At 50.8% G+C, this 22,470-nt stretch overlaps 1 protein-coding gene across 2 annotated transcripts in view; it reads right to left on the reverse strand.

The window, feature by feature from the left end:
- TRAPPC12 (trafficking protein particle complex subunit 12) overlaps positions 1-22,470 on the reverse strand; it is an 81,366-nt gene that overhangs the window by 26,674 nt on the left and 32,222 nt on the right. For both annotated transcript variants that reach the window (XM_027077791.2, XM_053201302.1), the window contains exon 6: positions 8,666-8,778. In XM_027077791.2, the coding sequence (XP_026933592.1) occupies positions 8,666-8,778 (113 nt within the window). The remainder of the gene's footprint in view (positions 1-8,665; positions 8,779-22,470) is intronic.

Consider the following 22,470-nt stretch of genomic DNA (forward strand, 5'->3'; position numbering starts at 1 on the left):
GTGTGCGGCTGCCATCTAAGGCTGTTCCTTCTCACTTGGGGAATCCATGCTGGGATCAAAACTGTGAAGAGCTAGCTGACTGTTGCTGGAGAGACAGCTGTCAGACGGCAAAGCTCACAGTGTATTATCTGCACACACATTCACAGCATATGGTCACAGTGTGTTATCCACGCACACACGGTCACAGTGTATTGTCCACACACACGGTCACGGACTATTATCTACACACACAGTCACAGTATGTTATCTGTGCACACAGTGTATTATCTACGCACACGGTCACAGTGTATTATCTGCACACGGTCACAGTATATTATCTGTGCACACAGTGTATTATCTACACACACAGTCACAGCGTATTATCTGCACACACGGTCACAGCGTATTATCTATGCACACGGTCACAGCGTATTATCTACACACACAGTCACAGTATATTATCTGTGCACACAGTGTATTATCTACACACACAGTCACAGCGTATTATCTGCACACACGGTCACAGCATATTATCTATGCACACGGTCACAGCATATTATCTACACACACAGTCACAGTATATTATCTGTGCACACAGTGTATTATCTACACACAGTCACAGCGTATTATCTGCACACACGGTCACAGCGTATTATCTATGCACACGGTCACAGCGTATTATCTACACACACAGTCACAGTATATTATCTGCACACAGTGTATTATCTACACACACAGTCACAGCGTATTATCTGCACACACGGTCACAGCATATTATCTATGCACACGGTCACAGCATATTATCTACACACACAGTCACAGTATATTATCTGTGCACACAGTGTATTATCTACACACACGGTCACAGTGTATTATCTGCACACGGTCACAGCGTATTATCTACACACACAGTCACAGTATATTATCCGTGCATACAGTGTATTATCTACACACATGGTCACAGTGTATTATCTGCACACGGTCAAGCGTATTATCTGCACACACGGTCACAGTGTATTGTCTGCACACGGTCACAGCGTGTTATCTACGCACACGGTCACAGCGTATTATCTGCACACGGTCAAGGGTATTATCCACACACACGGTCACAGCGTATTATTGTCGCACATGGTCACAGCATATTATCTGCACACGGTCACAGCGTATCATCCACCCACATAGTCACAGCATATTATCCACACACATGGTCAGCGTGTTATCTGTGCACACAGTCACACCGTATTATCCACACACAAGGTCACAGTATATTATCCGTGCACACGGTCACAGTGTATTATCTGCACCCGTGGCAGTGCTCTCATGTTCTCACAGCCTGAAGCCCTCAGTCCCTTCCCAAGGGAAAGCAACCTTCCACCGTCCTGGCCTGGCTTCCTGCTCCACGTTGACCCTGTGTGAGCATTTGATTCTACAACCACTGCTGACCTCTGGCCCGGAAAAACGACCTGGAGGACCAACAACAGACGCCATAGGAGCAGTGAGAGCACAGGGGACAGACAGCCCTAAGGGGAATGGGAACGTAGTAACTGCTTTCTTCCCAGAAACGACAACTCTGGTTGTGTAGACTGTCCTTGAGTTGAGCCCCTCAGACCAGCATCAGGGCTCCTGGCCAGTCTGAGGCCACCACATGCAGCCCCGGCCCGACTTCCCGTCCTGAAGCCTCGAGGGGGTGGCCCGGTTCTCCACCCACCACCGGACACCGGCGGCCGCGTCTGGGAGGGAGTCACCGAGTCCGTGCCCCAGGGCTCAATACCAGCGCCCGGGTCGGGCAGGAGGAGGGGCCAGGCGTGCAGGCTGAGGAAGGAAGGCTGGGGGAGGGGATGGGTGGAGGACGTCACCCGAGATGTGACTCCGTGTCCTGACCCCGCAGCAGCGGAGAGCCCCACCCCCTGGTCCTGTGAGCCCAGCCGCTGGCGCCACGGTCCCCGTCAAGGCGACACTCAAGTGTGCTGCCTGGGCCACGTTCCCAGGGTGGCGGGGAGTCTGCTGCACTCGGGGGAGCACGGGAGACCGCGGCGTGACCCCACGGGGAGAGTCAGGACCAGGTTTCTGGGGCCGGGCGACCTGTTCTAGCGTAGGCTCCCCCACCCCCACCCGCTGTCAGACCCTGGTGGCTCTTCCACGTCTGTAAAACGGGGACGCTATCACTTCAGACGGCTGTCGTGTTAACGGAGGGTGTAAAACACAGAGCACAGCACGTTATGGTGCGGGCACCGCTCACATGGTCACGGTGACCCCACGGCCACTGTGGGCGCTCGACCTGGCATACCCTGGGGCCGCGCTCAAGGACACAGGAGAGAGCACAGGGATGTGGGGAGGGTCCTGGTCAAGAGCCTGAGGTTTACAGCTCTCCTGGGGTTTCCCGTTGGCTGTGACCGACTCAAAACACCAGCCTGCTGGTGTCGGACGGAGCCTCGGGACCCTGCGGTCCAACCCCTGACCCCTGACCTCTGGTTTATAGGTGGAGAGCAGAGCGGATCAGTGGCCGTGCACAGAACAGACCTGTATGCGGGTGATGCATCCGTGCCCCTGACTTTACCCCGCCAGATCAGGCTGCCACAGAGTGGTGTGCGGGCCTTTAGTATTTTCAGCTTTTGCACTTTTTTTTAAGTTTATTTTGAGACAGTGCAAGTGGGGGAGGGGCAGAGAGAGAGGGAGACAGAGAATCCCCAGCAGGCTCCACACCGTCAGCACAGAGCCTGACACGGGGCTTGAACTCACAAGCCGTGAGATCGTGACCTGAGCCGAAACCAAGAGTCAGATGCTTAACCGACGGAGCCACCCAGGCGCCCCTGGATTTTGTACTTGAGTAAATAAGTCCCCGCACGAACACTGCCTTCCTGCCACCTCACCCTGCGTGTCCATGGTATACTGGGGAATGGCTCACGGATCACGGGGCGGGGGAAGCGGAGCCCCGGAAACCGCGCTCACAGAGGGCGGGGCGGGGGGTGGCGGGTGTCGTGCTCAGCCCTGAACTGTCGCGGGCTGTGCACACAGGTGCTCATACACATCTGCCCGCTGACCTGACAGCGGGTCAAAGACAGACCACTCGGGCTCCAAAGCCCCCGGGGGCCTCTCCGGCTGAAACCACCCTCAATCATGCACGGGACGAGCTTGCAGGTAACACTGGCCTCTGGGGGGCAGGGGGGCAGCGCGCAGGAGGAGGAGAGCGGAAGCTCAGGGGCTGGGCTTCTTATCTGCCGGGTGGTGGTGGAGGAGCCGTGGGGGCCCGCGGGCACCACCTTGCTCTGTGTCCCCCACCCCCTTCTCTTTACCACCACCAGTCCTGTCACGTGGGGCTGCCTCTGTCTTGGGAGGCGGGGCCAGGTTTTAGGTTGGAACACACGGCAGGTACATGTTGAGATTAGCCACGGAAATCCTTTTGGCCAGAGGCCAACACACCGTCCCTTCCAGGATGGGCTGCCTGTGTTGCTTCCGGAATTAGAACCACCCGCCCTTCTCTCAGTTCAGCAGCACCAGACGGATGGGCTTACATCTGGGTCGCGCCGTCAGAAGGACACCCACTGGCGCATGGCGCGGCCCCGTGACCTGGGCTGGGATGTCCACACCCAGGTGGCACCCGAGAGACCAGTCACGCTCAGGCCCCGGCAGCGGGTCCCTACACCGCGGGCCGCGCCGGGCCAGGGGCTCCCGTGGTACGACCGCACTGGGCCTGCTCACCTCTCTGCCCTCATGAGCCGTCGGCTGTCACCGCCTGGCCACCCGGGGATGAAACCACCTGAGGATGGACCCCATCTCTGGGGGCCGGCCTGTGGGACCGGGGATTTCAGACACTGGTCCCGGGGCTCTTATTCGTTGGTTCAATCTACCACCAAACGCAGTAAGACGTGTTCGTACCGGATGCAGCAGAGAATCTGGCACAGGCAGGAACACTGTCGGTCTTTCTCCCTTCGGCTGGGACGTGTCACAATGAGGGGTCGAATCACATGATCACAGGCAAGTTAGCTGGCCTCTCCGTGCCTCAGTTTACTTAGCTATAAATGGGGGTAATGGAATCCCTACTTTACTGGGTTTGCATAAGGATTAAATGAGCTGTTATTAGAAAAATGCTGAGGAACAGACACCAGTCCCTGACGAACACGCTGTATTTCAGGGGAATGGGTACAACAGTCTAGAGCAGCCGTGGCGGCAAGACCTGCCCTTGTCTCTCCCTACCCTGCAGCACATGAGATACCTTAGGACCAGGAAAACGGACTCCTAAAACGTCTTCTTTTCTCCCCTTGAGTCACTGGAACACTTGGAACTTTCTCTCAAGTACATAAAAATTCCCCCGATGCGATACAGAGGTAAATGAAAAACGTAATTAACAAAATCATCTGTGTACAGTTTAGAAAATCATTGATTCTGCGTTTCTCGGCAACAAGTTATATGCTTATGTCTGAAAATAGCTGTATCTTAAGTGTTTTAAGATTCAAGGAAAAAAGTGTTGGAACCTAAAAAAAATGTTCCCCGTCAACCGATTAGCATACAAGAAAGAAGAGTTTTCCTGTCTCTCTGAAGTTACGCAGGGCGGAGGCTGTGAGGTGCCTGGGACACCTGCTCGCGCCGGAGTGAGGGCTGCTGTGCGGGAAGGAGCCCGTCCGCCTCCCTGCCGGGAGTCCTGAGGACGCCGGCATCTTGGAAAAAGCCCCTAAAACCTTCCTCAAGAATAACGAGACTGAAAGGAGGGACCGGAAAGATACACTCTCATTTAACACAGGGCCGTGTCGTGCTGCTGCCCTCACCGCTTGTGGTTACAGCTCTGGGCGCTCTGCAGACGCGACCTCACCTCGAGGGAGGCGGGAACAGGCGCTTCGCTTCCATCTAATGGTGAGCAGCCTGAGCGGTGGGGTGGCCCAACGCCCGGAGGTGGAGAGACTCTAAGTCCCCTATTTCTTCCGAATATCACTTCACAGCACAATCTGACCTGTGGATGCAGCTTGGTGCCTTCCGCGTCACTGTTAGCGTTCAACCAAGAACAATTCACAAAGCGCTTCTGAACCTTACCTGCCTTCGGAGTCGGCATTACGAATGCCAGTTGTCATCACACAGTAGGACTTGCTTTGATTCTGGAACATTTTAAACTACTACTTCCTTAAACATTGCTCCCGGGCCTCTGTGAGACACAAAGTGGGTGCTTATAGGATTTGCAGGATGCGTGAAGGGCCTGAAGAGACATTTTGCTAGACAGAGAAGACACACAGGTCTGCCACGTTTAAGGGCATGTGATTTGTACACAAGAGATATTTCCCTGCTTTTAATCTACCAAGGATACCGAGGAAGACTTACATGCCAACAAGTTGGACGACCCAGATGAAATGAATAAATTCCTAGAAACATATAATCCTCCAACATCGAACAAGGAGGAAACAGCAAATCTGAACAGGCCAACTACTAAGAGAACATTTCAGGCCAATATCCCTGATGAACATACATGCAAAAATCCTCAACAGAGTCTCAGCAAACTGAATTCAACTCTACAATAAAAGGATCATACACCACAAGCAAGTGGGATTTGTTGCAGCGATGCAAGGATGGTTCAACACCCACATATCAATCTGGCACATCACGTTCACAAAATGAGGAATGAAAATCCTGTGGTATCTCCACAGATGCAGAAGAAGCATCTGACACAATTAAAAAAAATTTTTTTTAACATCTATTTTTGAGATAGAGACATAGAGTGTGAGCGGGGGAGGGTCAGAGAGAGAGGGAGACACAGCATCCGAATTGGGCTCCAGGCTCTGAGCTGTCAGCACAGAGCCCGACGCGGGGCTTGAACCCGCGAACTGCGAGATCATGACCTGAGCTGAAGTCGGCCGCCCAACCGACTGAGCCACCCTGGTGCCCTGCATCTGACACAATTTAATGTCCACTTATGATTAAAAACTCTCAACACAGTGTGTCTAGAGGGAATGTACCTCAATATAATAAAGGCCATATATGACAAAGCCACAGCTAACATACTCAACGATAAAAGATCGAAAGCATTTCCTCTAATATGAGGGACAAGTTAAGGATGCCCACTCTTACCATTTTTATTCAACACCTTTTTTTATCCAACGCTTTTTTATCCAACAATTTAGTGGAAGTCCCAGCTGCAGCAATAAGGAAAAGAAATAAATGGCATCCAAGTAATTAGGAAGTAAAACTGTCACTATTCACAGTTGATATGACACCACATATAGAAACCCCTAAAGCATCCACCCAAAAACTATTAGACCCAATAAATGAATTCATTAAATTGGCAGGATTGAATTCATTAAATTCAATTCATTAAAACTGGCAGGATACAAAATCAATATTCAGAAATCTGTTGCATTTTTTTAGTTTTAGTTTTTTTTTAATGTTTACTTATTTTTGAGAGAGACGGAGACAGAATGTGAGTGGGTTAGGGGCAGAGACAGAGGGAGACACAGAATCAGAAGCAGGCTCCAGGCTCCGAGCTGTTGACACAGAGCCCGACGTGGGGCTCGAACTCATGAGCTGTGAGATCGTGACCTGAGCCGAAGTCAGACGCTCAACCGACTGAACCACCAGGCGCCCCTGTTGCATTTTTATATAATAATAACCAACTATCAAAAGAGCAATTAAGAAAATAATCCCGTTTACTACTGCATCGAGAAGAATAAAATATGTAGGAGTTAATATAGCCAAGGTGAATCACTTGCACTCAGAAAACTGATGAAAGACACCGAAGACGATGCAAGTATACAGAAAGATACTCTGTGCTGCGGACTGAAAAAATACTGTCAGAATACCCGAAGAAGCCTACAGAGTCAACACAATCCCTATCAAAACACCAACGGCCCTTCTCACAGAACCAGAGCTAAAATAAACGAAAATAATCCCCAAAGTTTGTATAGAAGCACAAGAGGCCATGAAGAGCCAAAGCCACCTTGAGGAAGAAGAGAGGTACGGGAGTATCATGCTTCCTAGTTTCAAGACCTACTAGAAGCTACGGTAATCAAAACAGTTTGGTACCAGCACAAAGACACACACACACACAGGTCAACGCAACAGGTAGCTGACCATAAAAGCATCGTTAATTGATCTGTGATGAAGGACACAAAAATATACAACGGGGAAAGGAAAGTCTCTCCAAAAAACGTCAGGGAAACTGGACAGCGACCTGCAAAAGAGTGAAAGTGAACCACCTTCTTACTACCATCCACAAAAATGAACTCCAAATGGATTCCAGACTTCAATATAAAACCTGAAACCATAAAACTCCTAGAATAAAACATAGGCAGTAAGCTGTCGGACACTGGTTTTGGTGATATTTTTGGATCTGTCTACTCAGGCAAGGACGATAAAAAAGAACAAACAAAAAGGACCAAATCAAACTAAAATGCTTTTGACAGCAAAGGGAATCATCAACAAAATGGAAAGGCGACCCACTGAATACACGGCGTATCTGATAAGGGGCTAACATCCCAAATACGCAAAGAGCTCATAAAATTCCATATAAAAAACCCAGCCAGGCAGAGGGCCCGAAGAGACATTTTGCTAGATAGGGAAGACACACAGGCGGCCAACGGGCACACGGAAAGATGCTCAACATCACCAATCGTCACGGAAACGCAAATCCAAACCACAACGAGGTGTTACCTCGTTCTGACACCTGTCAGAACGGCTTGGAACAGAAAGATAAGAACTAACAGGTGTTGGTGAGGCGGTGGGAGAAAAGGCAGCCCCGTGCACTGCCGGAGGGACCGCAAACCGTGCGGCCACCACGGAAAACAATACGGAGGTTCTCTCAAAACTGAAAAGAGGACCACTCTCCGATCCGGCAGTCTACTTCTGGGCACTTATCTGAGGAAAATGAAAACGCTAATCCAAAAAGACATATGCACCCCTATGTTCATTACAGGATTATTTACAACAGTCAAGATTTGGAGGTTAAATGTCATAGATGTCCACGGACGGACGACCGGATTAAAAAGGTGGGGTATATACACACAACGGAATATTACTCAGCCGTGAAAAGAACGAAATGTTGCCCCTTGTGACAACACCGATGAATCTAGAGTCCATTAGGCTACGTGAGATAAGTCAGAGAAAGACACATACGTATGACTCCACCCACACGTGCAACCTGAAATACAAAGCAAAACGGAAACTGACTCGGACACACAGAGAACAAACCGACGGCTGCCAGAGGGAGGGGGATGGATGAAATGAACGGGATGAAGAGGCGTCAACCTTCCAGATGCAAAGTAAGTAAGAGAGAGATGTGACGCACAGCATGGGAAGCCAGTCACTAACACTGTCATGACCTTCCACGGTGACCAGCGGTAACCAGACCTGTTGCGGTGACTGTTTCCTAACGTAACTGATATTGAACTACTGGGTTCTACACCTAGTACGAATATGGTATTGTCATGTAAGTTCTTCTTCAACAACAACAACAAATACTAAGGAAGAAGGATTTCAGGCCCCAAGCTTTGCATCCTCTGCCCCCAACAACAACTTCGGCAGGCAAGAATACCACGGTCACGATGAACTGGGTCCCCCGCCTTCCCGCAGGAAGCGGTGACGGCGGATGTCGGGTAGGTTGGGTAGAGAGTGATGTGGCTGCTCCCTCCAAGGAAGGGGAAGAGGGGGTTCTCCGCCGGGTGGGGGGGGGGGGGAGTGCCAGAGCGGCCCACCCGGGCACCATCGGTACCTTGCTGCAGATGGCCTTCACTCGGTGCAGCCTGTCCAGTGACTCCTGCGGGTTCCCCAGGTACTGCTGAAGCTCCGCGTGTAAGATCCTCATCGAAAAGGGCACCATGGAGCCTGGGACAAGAGCAAAGCCAAGCTAGTTAGTTGGCGGTAAGTGAGCACGCCTTCACGCCCAACAGGCCTGCGGGAGGGACGCCAGCACGCCTTCCTTTCTCGGTTAAGTCTCCAATGGTGTCCGTCGTAAAACGTATGCCGGTTTTCTCGGCAAAGCGCCACAAGGACCAAAGGCGAAGGCGATGTCCCTACTGTTTCCATAGCTGTGCTGTAACCATATAGAAACCAGAGGCTGCGCCCTCCCGCGGCGAAAGCCGCCGCATCTTTTCTATCCGTTCAGGGAGGCAAGCTCAAACAGAAGGCTGCCCACAAGCCGACCCCGAAAGGAGGCCCTCCAGGCACGGGGGAGCAGGGGAGGAAAGTGAGCGAAGATGCGCCTCAGGCCCAGGTCCTGAGGACGGCGCTTAGCCTGATTCAGTGGTTTGCGTGGGTGCGTGCGCGCAGCTCTGGAGGGAAAGGTCTACCTCACAGGTGCCCCGACGGGAGGCAGGGGAGCCACACGTGAAAGCTCCACCCCCAGGGCCACCCCGCAGGGGGTAATTCACGGCCACGCAGCCCTGCCAGCGTGCTGCGGGGGAGCGAGAGTGGTGCTCTGAAGAAGGGGTCACGCACGGGAATCGAAGGGGCTGCGTCAGGTCTCGGAAGAAGGGAATCTTTTTGTGAATGTCTCTTCTGATACGGTTTGGAATCTGACACCTGGTATATACATGGAGTACACGTAAACCGTCAAAATGATCAAAGGGCCTGTGCTGGTTATAAAGGAGACCGTGGATATGGAAGTGACGACACGGGGCGGTCACACAGTCAGAAGAGACTTTTCTGACTTTTGAACACAGACTGAAGGCGTCGGTATTTAGATCCCGAATACAGTTTGGAAGACGGTCAGAAAACAAGCTGTGTGACACCTGTAAGCGATGCAGCGTCTCTGTGCCCCAGCCTATCCCTCAGCCTAAGCATTAATCATCAGGGAGGGTCTGCCACGGGCCACGCTAGCATGGCTTTTTGCCTGTGCTTAGTCCTCTTGGAACTGTACAACGCTCTAGGGTCTTTACCAGAGACTGAAAGAAAGATCTAAAGAGGCAAGGTGAAAATAAGGAACTCGACAGAATATAGGTTGTATTGCAATTGTAAGTCCGGACAAAAGAAAGATGACAATTACTGAATTTTAAATATCTGAATTTTTTTTTTTGAAAAAAATTTCTTTCTTGATGACACTAAATAATTCCTATGTCTCAAAACGATGGATGACTGAGTTTACATTCTGGAATGAGTTGTTCTTGGCTTCCTAGAAAGAAAGATGTCTTGACCATCAGCATCACTAAATGTGGGACTGCGCTGACACGGGAAGTGATACACCCTTTCATATCACGTAAAGAACAGGTGACAATCGCTCCCGTGTGGGTCAGAATTCACCTGCAGAGAAAGAAGATCTCTGGAACTCTTCAAACTCTGTCAGATCAACACAGAAACAAACATTCTACTGCAAGTTCCCAGACCCACTTTAGAAACGAGCTGAATATATGAACAGGTGGCAGGGAGCTATCTGCTCTGCACCCTGGCAAATGCCCATGTGCATTTAAAACGACATGCAAACACATGTGGGACTTAAGTGAAAATGAACATGCAACTTATCAAAGTTTGTGAGATTCAGGAAAAGCAGTGCTAAGAGGGAATTTTATAGCATTAGACACATATATTTGAAAAGAGACAAGATCTTAAAATCAATCATTTAAACTTCCATCTCAGAACACTACAGAAAGGCAGGGCGTGTAGAAGAGAAAGGGGAGAAATAAAAATTAAAGCAGAAATCAATGACACTGAAAACAGGAAACCAACAGAGCTGTTTTTCTGACAAAATGAGTAAAATTTATAAATGTCTGGCCAGGCTAACAAAGAAATAGAGGAGAAGACATGAACCCTAATATTAGAAATAAAAGGGAGGGAGGGCACCTGGGTGGCTCAGTCGGTTGAGCGTCTGACTTCGGCTCAGGTCATGACCTTGCAGTCATGGGGAGTTCGAGCCCCAAGTTGGGCTCTGTGCTGACGGCTCGGAGCCTGGAGCTGCTTCGGATTCTGTGTCTCCCTCTCTCTCTGCCCCTCCCCTGCTCACGCTCTGTGTCTGTCTCTCAATAATAAACGTTAAAAAAAAAAAAAAAGAAATGAAAGGGAGGGACACATCACTACTCACCACACAGACACTAAAAGGATAATAAAGGAATATTAAGGACAACTATGTCCACAAATTTCGTAACTTAGATGACATGGACCAATTCCTTGAAAGACACTGTTTATTAAAAATCACCCAACAGACACTGATGGTGAGCATCTTGTCATCTGTCTGTCATCCTTCTGGATGTTTCTTTGGAAAAGTGCCTATTCATGCCTTCTGCCCATTTCTTCACTGGATTAGTTGTTTTCCGGGTGTTGAGTTCCGGGCGTACTTAATGATGAGAAACTAGACGTTTTCCCTGTAAGATCATGAATAAGGCAAGGATGTCCTCTTTTTACTCCTATTGTACATCATACTAGAAGTCCCTAATTAATGCAATAAGACAAAAAAAAAAAAAAAAAGGAAAAGATATAGATTAGAAAGGAAGAAATAAAACCCTCTATGCAGATGATAAAATCGTCTATGCAGAAAATCCCAAAAGACTGACACGAAAATGCAACAGAACCAAACAAAAAGCCCTCCCAAACATAAGCAACTAAAGGGGACAGGATACGAGGACAATACATGAGTCAGTCGGTCTGACTTGCCATACCAGCGATGAACTGAAATTCGAAATTACAAACATATTACCCTTGACGTTAGCACTGACACAAATGAAACAGTAAGAGGTGAATCTGACAGAATAGCTACAACTGTGTGAGGAAAACTCGAAGTCTCTGCTGAAAGAAGTCAAAGGCGACGTGAACGAACGGAAAGACGCTCCATGTTGACAGACAGGAGGACGTAACATCGCCAGGGTGTCCGTTCCTCGCAGCTCCCCCACAGATTCAGTGCAACCGCAGTCAAAACCCCCAGGTTACTTTGTGGACATAAACGTACCGGCGGCGGTCTGCTTTAGGTGGAGACGCAAAGACCGTAAAAACCCAACACAGTATTGAAGACATGGGCAACGCTGGAGAACGGACACCCCAAACTTTAAGACTTGCTATTAAGCTACTATGACCCCAGCAAAGGAAGAGAACGAGCGCCTCAATGGATGGGAACAGAGAGCCCAGAAACAGGCCTCCTAAACCCAGCCAGCTGATCTTCAGCGAAGGAGGAAAGGGAAGTCAATGGAGGGAGGACAGTCCCTTTGACAAATGGTGCTGGGACGACCAGACATCTACATGGGGGATCGATCGAAACACAGACCTTCATCCTTCACGAGACTTAACCCAAAGTGGGTAAGAGACCTAAATGTAAAATGCAAAACTGTGAAACTTCTAGAACAGAACATATGAGAAAATCTAAGTGACCTGGGTTCGGTGATAACTTTTTAGATACAAAAACACGATCTGTGAAAGAAAAAAAATTGGGACTCATTAAAATTAAGAACTGCCCTGTAAAAGACCATGTCAAGAGAATGAGAAGTGACAGAAAATCCTGGCAAAATGCACATCTCATGAAGAAAGGGGTTGTATCCAACATATACAAATAACTCTTAAAAATCAACAAGAAAACAACTCAATTAATAAATGGACAACGGACCTGAACAGGTGCCTCAACGAAGGTATACAGATGGCAAATAAGATGAGAAATGCTCCCCGTCACACATCTGTCATTAGGGACCTGCAAACTGCAAACCAAAACGGCAGTGAAACACCAGCAGACACCCGCTGGAACGGGGAGCCCGGCAAGATGCCACCACCACACGCTGGCGGAGATGAGGAGCACCAGGAAACGGCGTTGATCGCCGGGGAAAGTGCAAGATGGTGCTCTGCTCGGGAAGACGGCCTGGCAGGCACAGCGGAACCAAACCCGGGCTTACCGTAGGAGCCAGCAACAGTGCTCCAGGCGCCTAGCCAAGTAACTGCAGAATCCGCGTCCGCACAAAATCCTGCACGAGAACGTCGACGGCAACCTTGTTCGTAACTGCCCCAAACCAGAAGCAGCCGAGACGTCTTTTGATACGGGTACACGCAGCCAATTGAGTATTTTTCAGTAATCAAAAGATACGTGCTAGCAAACCACAAGAAGCCCTGGAGGAATCTTAAAGGCACACTGCCATGTAAGAGAAACCCGTCTGAAGAGGCTACGTATATATGGTCCCAACAATAAGACAATCTGGAAGAGGCAAAACTGAAGAGGCAAACAGATCAGTGGTTTCCAGGGGCCGGGGGGAGGGGAAGGACAAGCAGGCAGGACGCAGAGGACGCTGAGGGCAGTGAAACTATCCTGCGGGGTACGATAATGGTGGGTACGCATCACTGCCCACTTGTCCGGACTCACGGAACATACAACACCGGGAGTGAACTCTAAACTAATGGATTTTAATCATAATGGACCAATCAGTATAGGTTCATCTATTGTAACAAATTTAGCACAGGAACACAAGATGTTTACAGATGTTAATAATATATTAATAAAATCGTACGCAGAGGAGAGGGCATATGGAACTCTCTGCAATGCTAAACTTTACCGTGAACCTTAAAGAATCTGAAAAAGTAAAGATTATTTACTGAAAAAAGAGAAGACATGCCCAACCGCACACAGAATTTACTGGACAAGACAGTATCCCCAAATCACTGAAGGAAAATGTAATTTTCAGTAAGCACTGTCGGGATATGTGAATGGCCACATGAATAAAAATAAAATTAGATCCATTCTTTAAAGAAAAAGGGTTTGGGATCTCAAATTAGAAATAATAATAAAAAAAAAAACCCCACAGGGGCGCCTGGGTGGCTCAGTCGGTTGAGCATCTGACTCTTGATTTCAGCTCAGGACATGACCTCATGGTTTGTGAGATCGAGCCCTGCGTTGGGCTCTGTGCTCTACAGTATGGAGCCTGCTTGGGATTCTCTCTCCCGCTGCCCCTCCCCTGCTCTTTTGCGTGTGCTCTCTCTCTCTCTCTTCCCCCCGAATAAATAAACATTAAAAAAAAAAGTATTTTTTCCTTAGGAATACTAAACATCATAGCCAGTTATAGTCGAAAGAGGAATATTAATACTTTATTCAAGGTACATTTAACGGGTGAACAGGCTTTTATGGGCTGACCTAAGAACCTAAGTAGATATGGATTTAATTCTATGGAAAATACTTTCCAACTACCAACTACTTTGTACGCGGACTTTGCAATGCCAGTGGTCACGCATGCAGTTTTATAGTGAAACCACAGCAAAGCGGTCTGTAGTTTGAAAATGTAATTTTTCTGTATATCAGGAGTAGCTTCGAAGTTCACAGCTTTGAACGAAACATTCATTTTTTAGCTGAAAGAGATAAAGAACAGATCAAAGTTATTTTACTTAACTGCATAGAAACAGGCAAGCAGGAAGAAGAATGTGCAGATGTCGGAGAACAAGGATACACCCAGGAGGGCTCAAAGCTCACAGCAAACCCTACGGGAAACACACGATACCTGGCCCCTCAGAGGGGTCCCTCCACCCCGCAGCGTCAGCCCCGGGGCCCCGGTAGAGCACAGTCTCGGCCCCACCCCGGGACCCCCAGACCTAGGTCAGAGCGTCCACCTGACAGGGTCCCGGGGGTCTGGGTGCACAGGTAAGCTGGAGAAGCCCTACTCTGAACCACAGCCTCGCTGACATGACACCCAAAGGCGACTGTGAAGCCGTGATCTGGATTTGCACAAACGTGCCGCGGGACCATGTCCTAGCTCACAGGGCCAGATGAAAGCCCGCAGTCGGCATCTCGTACAGCTGTCCTCAGACGTCGCACAGCCGACGCCTCCTCCTTAGGTCCGTGTTGTTTCCCTGCCATGTGCCGAGACGACAGGGCCCAGGGGCCGGGGAAGCGCAGAGACCGTGCGTGTGTCCGTCGTGCGCAGAGCCGGCCCCTGCACAGGTGACCGTGGGCACCGCTCCCCCCACGGCTGCTTCTCAGGAGAGAAAACACAAAATCTACTCTGTTCTTCCTTGAATGTGGGGACATGAATAAGGTCCAGAACTAATGCTCGTGGAACAAAAATTCTCCTAGAACTAAATTTTAACACGTTTTTAAAAAATTTTAGCACGTATCTTAGAAATACTGACGCGTCCTCCCTCGCCCTGGTGTAACAGAGGGAACAGGTCCACGGAACTCCTGGCTTCCTCGCTGCCACCAGGCCATCCGCTCCTCTGTTCACGGGTCCTCCCTTCCAGACAGGAAACAGAACCTACAACAACGCGCTCGGGGTTCTGCAGCAGGAGAGCTACTGCATCCCCTCGCGCTGGCCGTGCTGCCCCCTCGCATCAGCTCCCTCTGCGCACATGGTCTGTGGACACCCCTGTCCCCGCTTGTCCGCACCCGCCCCGCCAACCCCGAGCCCTGGCAGCACGCCACGCCAGGTGCCAGTGGGGAGCCCGGGCGGCGCAGACGCAGGACAGATGTCAGTGGCAGGTGACGACAAGCACGGCTCTGTGACTGAATCTGGGAGCTGAGGACAGAAAGTGGGTGGGCGAGAGTGAGCCCGAGTGTGGCTCCCCTAAGCTCTGTCCCTACCTGTGACCTTCTGAGAGGCACCTGGAGCTAGGGCCGCACGAGGAGACAGAATTCCTCCTCTTCTCTCCCGGTACCACCGAGAAGGTCTTGAACAGCTTTAGAAAATGAAAGGAAGGCACACACCTCCCAGCCTCATGGGAAAGAGAAAAATGAAACAAATCAGAAAGAAAACAATGCCCCTTCCTAGAAAAAGAACACACTGTTCGTAGAGACAAAACACGAAAAAGCACCAGGTGGAGAGACGCCGTGGATCGGTTCCAGCTTGAACAGGCTGACGTAAGTCAGCACCGTCTGCTCTGCAGGCCGGGCCCGGGCCTGGACCTACAACATGACCACTGTCCCCGGGCAAGCCACTCCCCCCTTTCGCACAGCACAGACAGAAGCTGCTTTCCTCACAATGATGGGGACTTGGTTTTGCTTGTTTCGAAGACACATAGGTAGAAGCACCTTTACGCCAATTCTCTGGGTCTGCACAAACCCGGCCTCCCTGCGTCTGACGCTGCGACTCCGGGATACCCTCCGGGCCAGGCGGCGCTGGCTGAGCAGGAGGACGATGACATATGCATGCCTTCCACGTGAGCCCGGAGGCCTCTCTCCTGCAGGGACAGTGAGCCCCGAAATGAAGGGCTGGTCAAAATCTGCAAGGACCAACACTTCCCAGAGGATGTGCTTTTTCCGGAAGATTCCCACCCACGCACAGCCACGACCTGCCCAGATCTAGGTTGGCAGCAGCGTTCCCATCAATCATTCAGGAAACACGAAATGCAAACGGTCCTCCGACACGGATGCCTACAGCCTCTGCAGGGCAGTGAGCCCACGCGGCCGGCTCGGGGAGCCAGGGAGGAGGGCGCCAGAGAGAAGCGGGCCTCCGTGCTGGGCAGCGACAAAGGACACCGACCACAGGAGGCACGGGAGCTTCTCTGGGGAGGGATGTGCCCCTCGCTTCAGGAGGCAGCAGCCTTGCCATGCAGACGGCCTGGACCTCCGCTGCTCACCTGCTGCATGTGCTGGGTGGATGGCGTCCTCCTGGGGTCTTTTCTGTCACCTGCACACCAGGGGGCCTGAGACGGCCACGCTGCTGTGAGGCCCAGGTGTGCAGCTGTCCCGCAGAGAGCACCTAACGGGACCGCGTGGGCCCTCTGTCCTGCGTTAACAGCACACACTCAAAGGGCCTCTGCCCAGGGACTTCCGTGTCACGTCCAGGTCACATAGGACCTCCCGCAGGGGTCACTGCTCTGCACGTGATTCCCCCCACACCTGGCCCTGCTTTGCTTGTTTCCTGTCTGCCTTGATTCCCCTACCGAACGCCGAGGAGCTACTGTCATTGATGGCTCTCCTTCCGCTGCTCAGTTATTGGGACACAGATCACTGGATGTCTATGTCTCAGAGAGAACACAGTGCCCTTCACCTTCGCCATAAAATGACCCTCAACCTTCAACGTCCATGCTGCTTTTTAAGTACAACGAGCCCAGAACCATACTGAGCAAGTCCTGAAGCACCCTAGAGGATTTATTAGCTGAGTGGGAAATTCACTGCTGCCCCGGTGCCGCGTGGCACGGGCGGACACTGTGGACTGGACCACACCGCGCCCACGCGAGCCTGAAGTGGCTGTGCCCGATCCACGCGGGACTGACTGTAACCAGTATCTGGTAACCACGGCATTTCTCGTGGGAGACGGGTTCAGACGAGGCCTTCCACGGGTGTTCTAATGACAGGAACGGAACCCAGATGGAACGCTTACTTCCATGTCTATAATGACTTGTTCTGAGAAAAGACTGGAAATGCACTTCGAGTGATAAATGCCCCCAAGTTCTGACGTAGCATAAACTGGAAGTCTAACCTAAGCAGAGGAGGTGAATTGATTTTGTCATGGAAAAAAAAAAACAGGACATTTGAAACAGGATTAACAATTAATCCTGAGCCATCGTGTATAGTTATGCGTTAAAAATTTTTTTCCAATTTTATTTAGTTGTTAAAAAATGTTTTTGTTGAATGTTTATTTTTGAGAGAGAGACAGAGCACGAGCAGGGGAGGGGCAGGGAGAGAGGGAGACATAATCAGAAGCAGGCTCCAGGCTCTGAGCGGTCAGCACAGAGCTCGACATGGGGCGCGAACTCACGGACCGTGAGATCATGACCTGAGCCGAAGTCGGATGTTCAACCGACTGAGCCTCCCAGGCACTCCAACAAGTTTCCAAATTTAGACCTGCGACCAGAAACACAAACTTCGGGGTTCTGGAGGGAGGGCAGGAGAGGACAGAAGACCCCGGCAGTTTTACCGTCACTCCCAGAGGACTGGGTAGGTGACGGAAGGGTGCAGACGTGAAGCACGTGGTTCAAGTGTCTGCCCCATCAGTGTTGGTCTGACTTGGTCGTCCGTAAGGATCACATCCTGAAATACGATTTCATACGGTATCTTCACAATGAACTCTAATAACTTGGACGCACAGACCCGAACTCAGCATCGGAGGAGGCACTGCCTTTCCGAAACATCACACTGAGGGTCATCAAACAGACTTATTTCCCATTGTTTGGCTTCAAAGTAAGTTCTCCTCCAGCTACAGAGGAAGTCAAGTGAACTCTTTCATGCCCAAGAAGTACTCTGAAAACCCAAAGTGCTGTGTGTTTGACCATCTTTCTTTCGAACAAGAGAGAGAATTCCAAGCAGCAGATTATAAAAAACGGTGGTGGGATTCTGGAAAATCTTACTGTCCCGCAACAGGCCGAATCGGAATGACTGGATACACCACCTACGTCAGAAGTGCGCCCGGGTCATCGTTTCTGAAGACAGAAACGCAAAGAAGATGTACAACACGGAGTGAACCGTCGTCGATAATCACGTATCGGTACCAGCACCATCAACAGTGACAAACGTGCCACGCCAAAGATGCTAACCCAGGGACACAACGAATGATCTAGTTACATCATCCACGGATGCAATCCCTGTCTACGAGTCTCACCGACACAAACCCTTCAGAGAGGAAAGCGGTCTGTTCTAGTGTTAAAAATGACAAAATGAAAACAACTTGATTAAAAGCAAATTAAAGAGAGGAGGCGATCACAGGCATGTGAGGAAGGATTCTCACAAGTGAAACAGGGTGTTGTGCTTGGAAAGGTATTTTGAAGCCCTGACACCAAGCATTAATTCCACAGCTGTCAACGTTAAAGACAGACAAAAACAAAACCTTTTTCATTTTGGGTAAAGGCTGGTGCCTGTGACCCCCCCCTGCCATTTCCCCTTGTCACCTCCACCTCAAAAGCTGGGGTGGCAGTGGGCTCCCCGGGGTGTGCAGGGAGGTCCCGGGGGGTCTGCCTACAGGGTCCAAGGTGGCACGGCTGGGGACCACGGGGGAACCGCTCGCCAAGCCTACTGCTCTTCCGTCTTGTCCGTGTTACAGAAAGCTAAGGGGCTCGGGGTACATCCGGGGCCCGTGGGGGCCCGGGGCGCTCTGCACGGCCGTCTCAGCTTTCCGCAGCTCCAGGCAGAGGCAGGTCAGCCGCCACAGAGGGCAGACCCTCTGTCTACCTCCTGCTCATAGGTCCTCCCGGTAAAGCCGCCTCCAGGCCCACAGGGCTTCACGGCAACAGCGCACTGGGGCTCAGCGAGGACCGCATTTCAGAAAGCTGTATGGTAGGGGTCTTCGCCCGTTTCAGCCTGATGGCACAGTTCCAACGACACAGACGTAACTGCTCTGGGCTTGTTACGTTTTTAAAAACACTTTTTTAATGTTTACTTATTTTTGAGAGAGAGAGAGAGAGAGAGAGAGAGAGAGACAGAGTGTGAGCGGGGGAGGGTCAGAGAGAGAGGGAGACCCAGAATCTGAAGAGGCTCCAGGCTCCGAGCTGTCGGCACAGAGCCCGACACGAGGCTCGAACTCACAAGCTGCGAGACCGTGACCTGAGCTGAAGTCGGTCACTCAATGGACTGAGCTCCCCAGGCAGCCTGCAATGACGGCATCCTGAGCAGTTGAAAGAGGACCCTACCGGACACAATTAGAACTCACAGCTAGGGGACTTCTGTTTCAAACACTTACCTTTCTTTTTCTCTGTCCTGGGCACAGAGGTCACATGGTGTCACCATGGAGCTCAATTTTCCTTCTTGCCTTGACATCCTCTACTCTCACCACCAGGACTGACTGTCTGAGTTTCCTGCACCTGGTGACAAGTACGGGGAGAGCTCGGTGGCCGGGTGTGACCCTACTGTCTCAAGTCTGCTCATAATCCACCGTTTTGCTGCTAAACACGGAGTCTGAGCTCTGAGCGGCCGCTTCTCACTCAGCTGTCGGAAGTCTGAGCAAGAGCCTGATGAAGCAGCTCCTCCCCCAACCTCTGGGCCCCGAGGGACAGGGACAGGTGTACGGCATCAGAAGGGAGGCAGCAGTAAGGTGCGGTGGAGGGCAGCAGGGCGGGGGTGGGGGGACGGGGTCCAGCCTGGGGCTGCTCGCCGCTGTTCTTTCTTTCCAGCAAGCGGGAGAATTCAAACAACCTGTTAAAAGACAGTGCTGAGTTTCTGAAACACACACACTGTGCCCTCGAGACAGGCGGAAACTACGAAATTGCTCGAGATGTGGGAGAAATGGACAAAGCCGCCGTTACTGTTCCTTTCTTGGGTGAAAATTGAAAAAACAAAACACAGCACTTCATGATTTTTACTCATGATTCATTACATATCTTGCAATGAATATTCTGAGTGGGTAAAAATTATGCCCAATATTTAAATAAAATATATTAAGGCTCATTCATAAAAGTTACTTATTTGCATTGTTATAGCCTCCTCTGTAAAGCACATCTTAATGACTTGCTTTGCTTATATACTGCAAGCTAAAACGAATGAATGAATCAAAACTTACATTTATGCTGGTTACACCACAAAACGAGAAGAAAAATTAGTAAGCATTCAGCATATCGTTGTGGATGAATGTTAACATGCTTTAGCTGAAATGTACGTATGATTTATGTCTACTTCATAACTTAAATCAGCTGCTTAATGATGCATGGCTACTATCCTCTCTTTATCCATATCCCCATGCAGTTTAATTTCAGGCGGGATCAGAAGCAGGCTCTCTTGTCTGCACATCTTTGGGAAAGTATGTCCTCAAAACTGAGGCCGAGGATGACAGGGAGTCCACACCTGGCCCTGCAATCTCACTCCTCATTATGCAGATAGCTCGGACCAGCTCCACCTATGTCTCTCTTCAGAGACGGTGAAGAGGGGCGGAGTCTCCAGGACTCCAGGACGGTGTCACAGAAGAGGGCACACGGGCGGGGGCCGAGCATTCAGAGGAAAGGCTGGACGTAGTGAGGGGCTGAAGGCTGTCACCGGCCAGCACAGGAAATACCTGCCTTCTCGTCTCTTACGCATTCTTCAACACCCGTGGTAAGTCCAGAAGCGGCTGATGTACGAACAGTCCTTCTGAATCTACAATTCTGGACCTCAAGGGGAACAGAAATCGAAGCATTTGTGAAGCTGTGTGCTTTGGGGTAGCTGGTAGTTCAGAGCCACTGGGAGACGGGCCTGTGAACTCAGAGCTGAGTTTTGTCAGCTGAGGACGAGACACCCATCAACGCCAGCTGCCAACCCCCTGGGCTGGCCGAGGGTGCAGCCTTCTGGCCCATGGCAGGACCACACAGCAGGGGTAGGGCTGTGGCCAGGCGGGTGGGGAGAAATACTGTTGACGCTAAAGGGAACACAGCTGTTCCTTGTGACAAGTGTGAGAATACCCTATCTTCTCTTGATTTACTGGGCAGAAATATCCCCAAACATCCCCCCTGGATACTGCCCCGAACCTCTCTGTTGGGCACCTTTCCATCAGAGTGGTTAAGAAGCGGCCACCGATGGGGCACCTGAGTGCTTCAGTTGGGCGAGCGTCGGATTTCAGCTCAGGTCATGATCTCGGCGGTCCGTGGGTTCGAGACCCACATCGGGCTCTGTACTGACAGCTCGGAACCTGGAGCCTGCTTCGGATTCTGTGTCTCCTCCTCTCTCTGCTCCGCCCCTGCCTGCATTGTCTCTCTCTGTCGCTCAGTAATAAACAAACATTAAAAAAAAAAAATTAAAAAAAAAAGAAGTGGCCACAGAGACTCACTCCTTGCTCATCACCTTCCAGGGAAGGGAGGGACCTCAAATGGCTGGGAAGTGTAGACGACAAAGGACACGATTAATTTACAAGCCAGAGAAGTGTGCCCTGAGCTACCGGAGAAGGCTGCACCCTCCAAAGGGCGTGGTCTGAATTTCCAGAATTTCCAGCGCACGAGGGGGGATGCGGGGCTCACCCACAGCTGGACTGCGCCGACCAGCCACTGGGGCTTCCGGACCTGGAGCGTGGGGAGAGGGTCAGGGAGGGTCCGGCCGGGACCTAAGGCAGACGTGAGCCACGAGCAGCGGCAGGACCGACGGGGAGCCCGGCACCCCCTGTCCCACCTCCTCTGCCTGCGATAACACCAGGCAGCTGGGGCGTCCTCGAGAAGGCTCCACCCACGGCGGCTCCTGGCTCTCGTCTGCGCCCCGCCAGCCCCGACGGGCCATTGGCTGGGAAGAAGTGCAGGACGGGGCCCTGCTGTCCCCTTCCTGACCCCGAGTCTACGCAACTCCCCACCCTGTGGGGAGTAAACACGATGAAGGAGAAAGCCCCGAGAATGCAAAAGGCTGGCTCCTTCTGTCCCTTCCATAGAAACAGTGTTTCCGTTTTAAGGAAAAACAACACAGACAGAAGCTGAGAAATGTGTTTTTCCTTCCAGTCTCAGTTCATCTATTTACCTACCTCTAATATTAACCAAGTAAGAAGTTGACTTAAGTTTTTGAAAACTCTATGGCACCCCTATCTTCGTTACTCGTCGGGCCTTTGTCCTCCCTTGTCCGGTTACGATTTTATATTTCCTACCTCCAATCAGGCTCTGGGTTCCCTGAGAACCAGAACTTTTCTTTGTCATTCCTGTTACATCCCGCAAGTGCTGACCAGGTGATCTTTCGAAAGGTGGCGGTAAGATATGGTGTCTACTGACGAATTAAGAACAGAATACAAAAAAGAGCCAAAACGCAGTAATTACTGGGCA

Source organism: Acinonyx jubatus, chromosome A3, assembly GCF_027475565.1.
Source record: "Acinonyx jubatus isolate Ajub_Pintada_27869175 chromosome A3, VMU_Ajub_asm_v1.0, whole genome shotgun sequence".
In the NCBI taxonomy this organism is placed as follows: Eukaryota; Metazoa; Chordata; class Mammalia; order Carnivora; family Felidae; genus Acinonyx; species Acinonyx jubatus.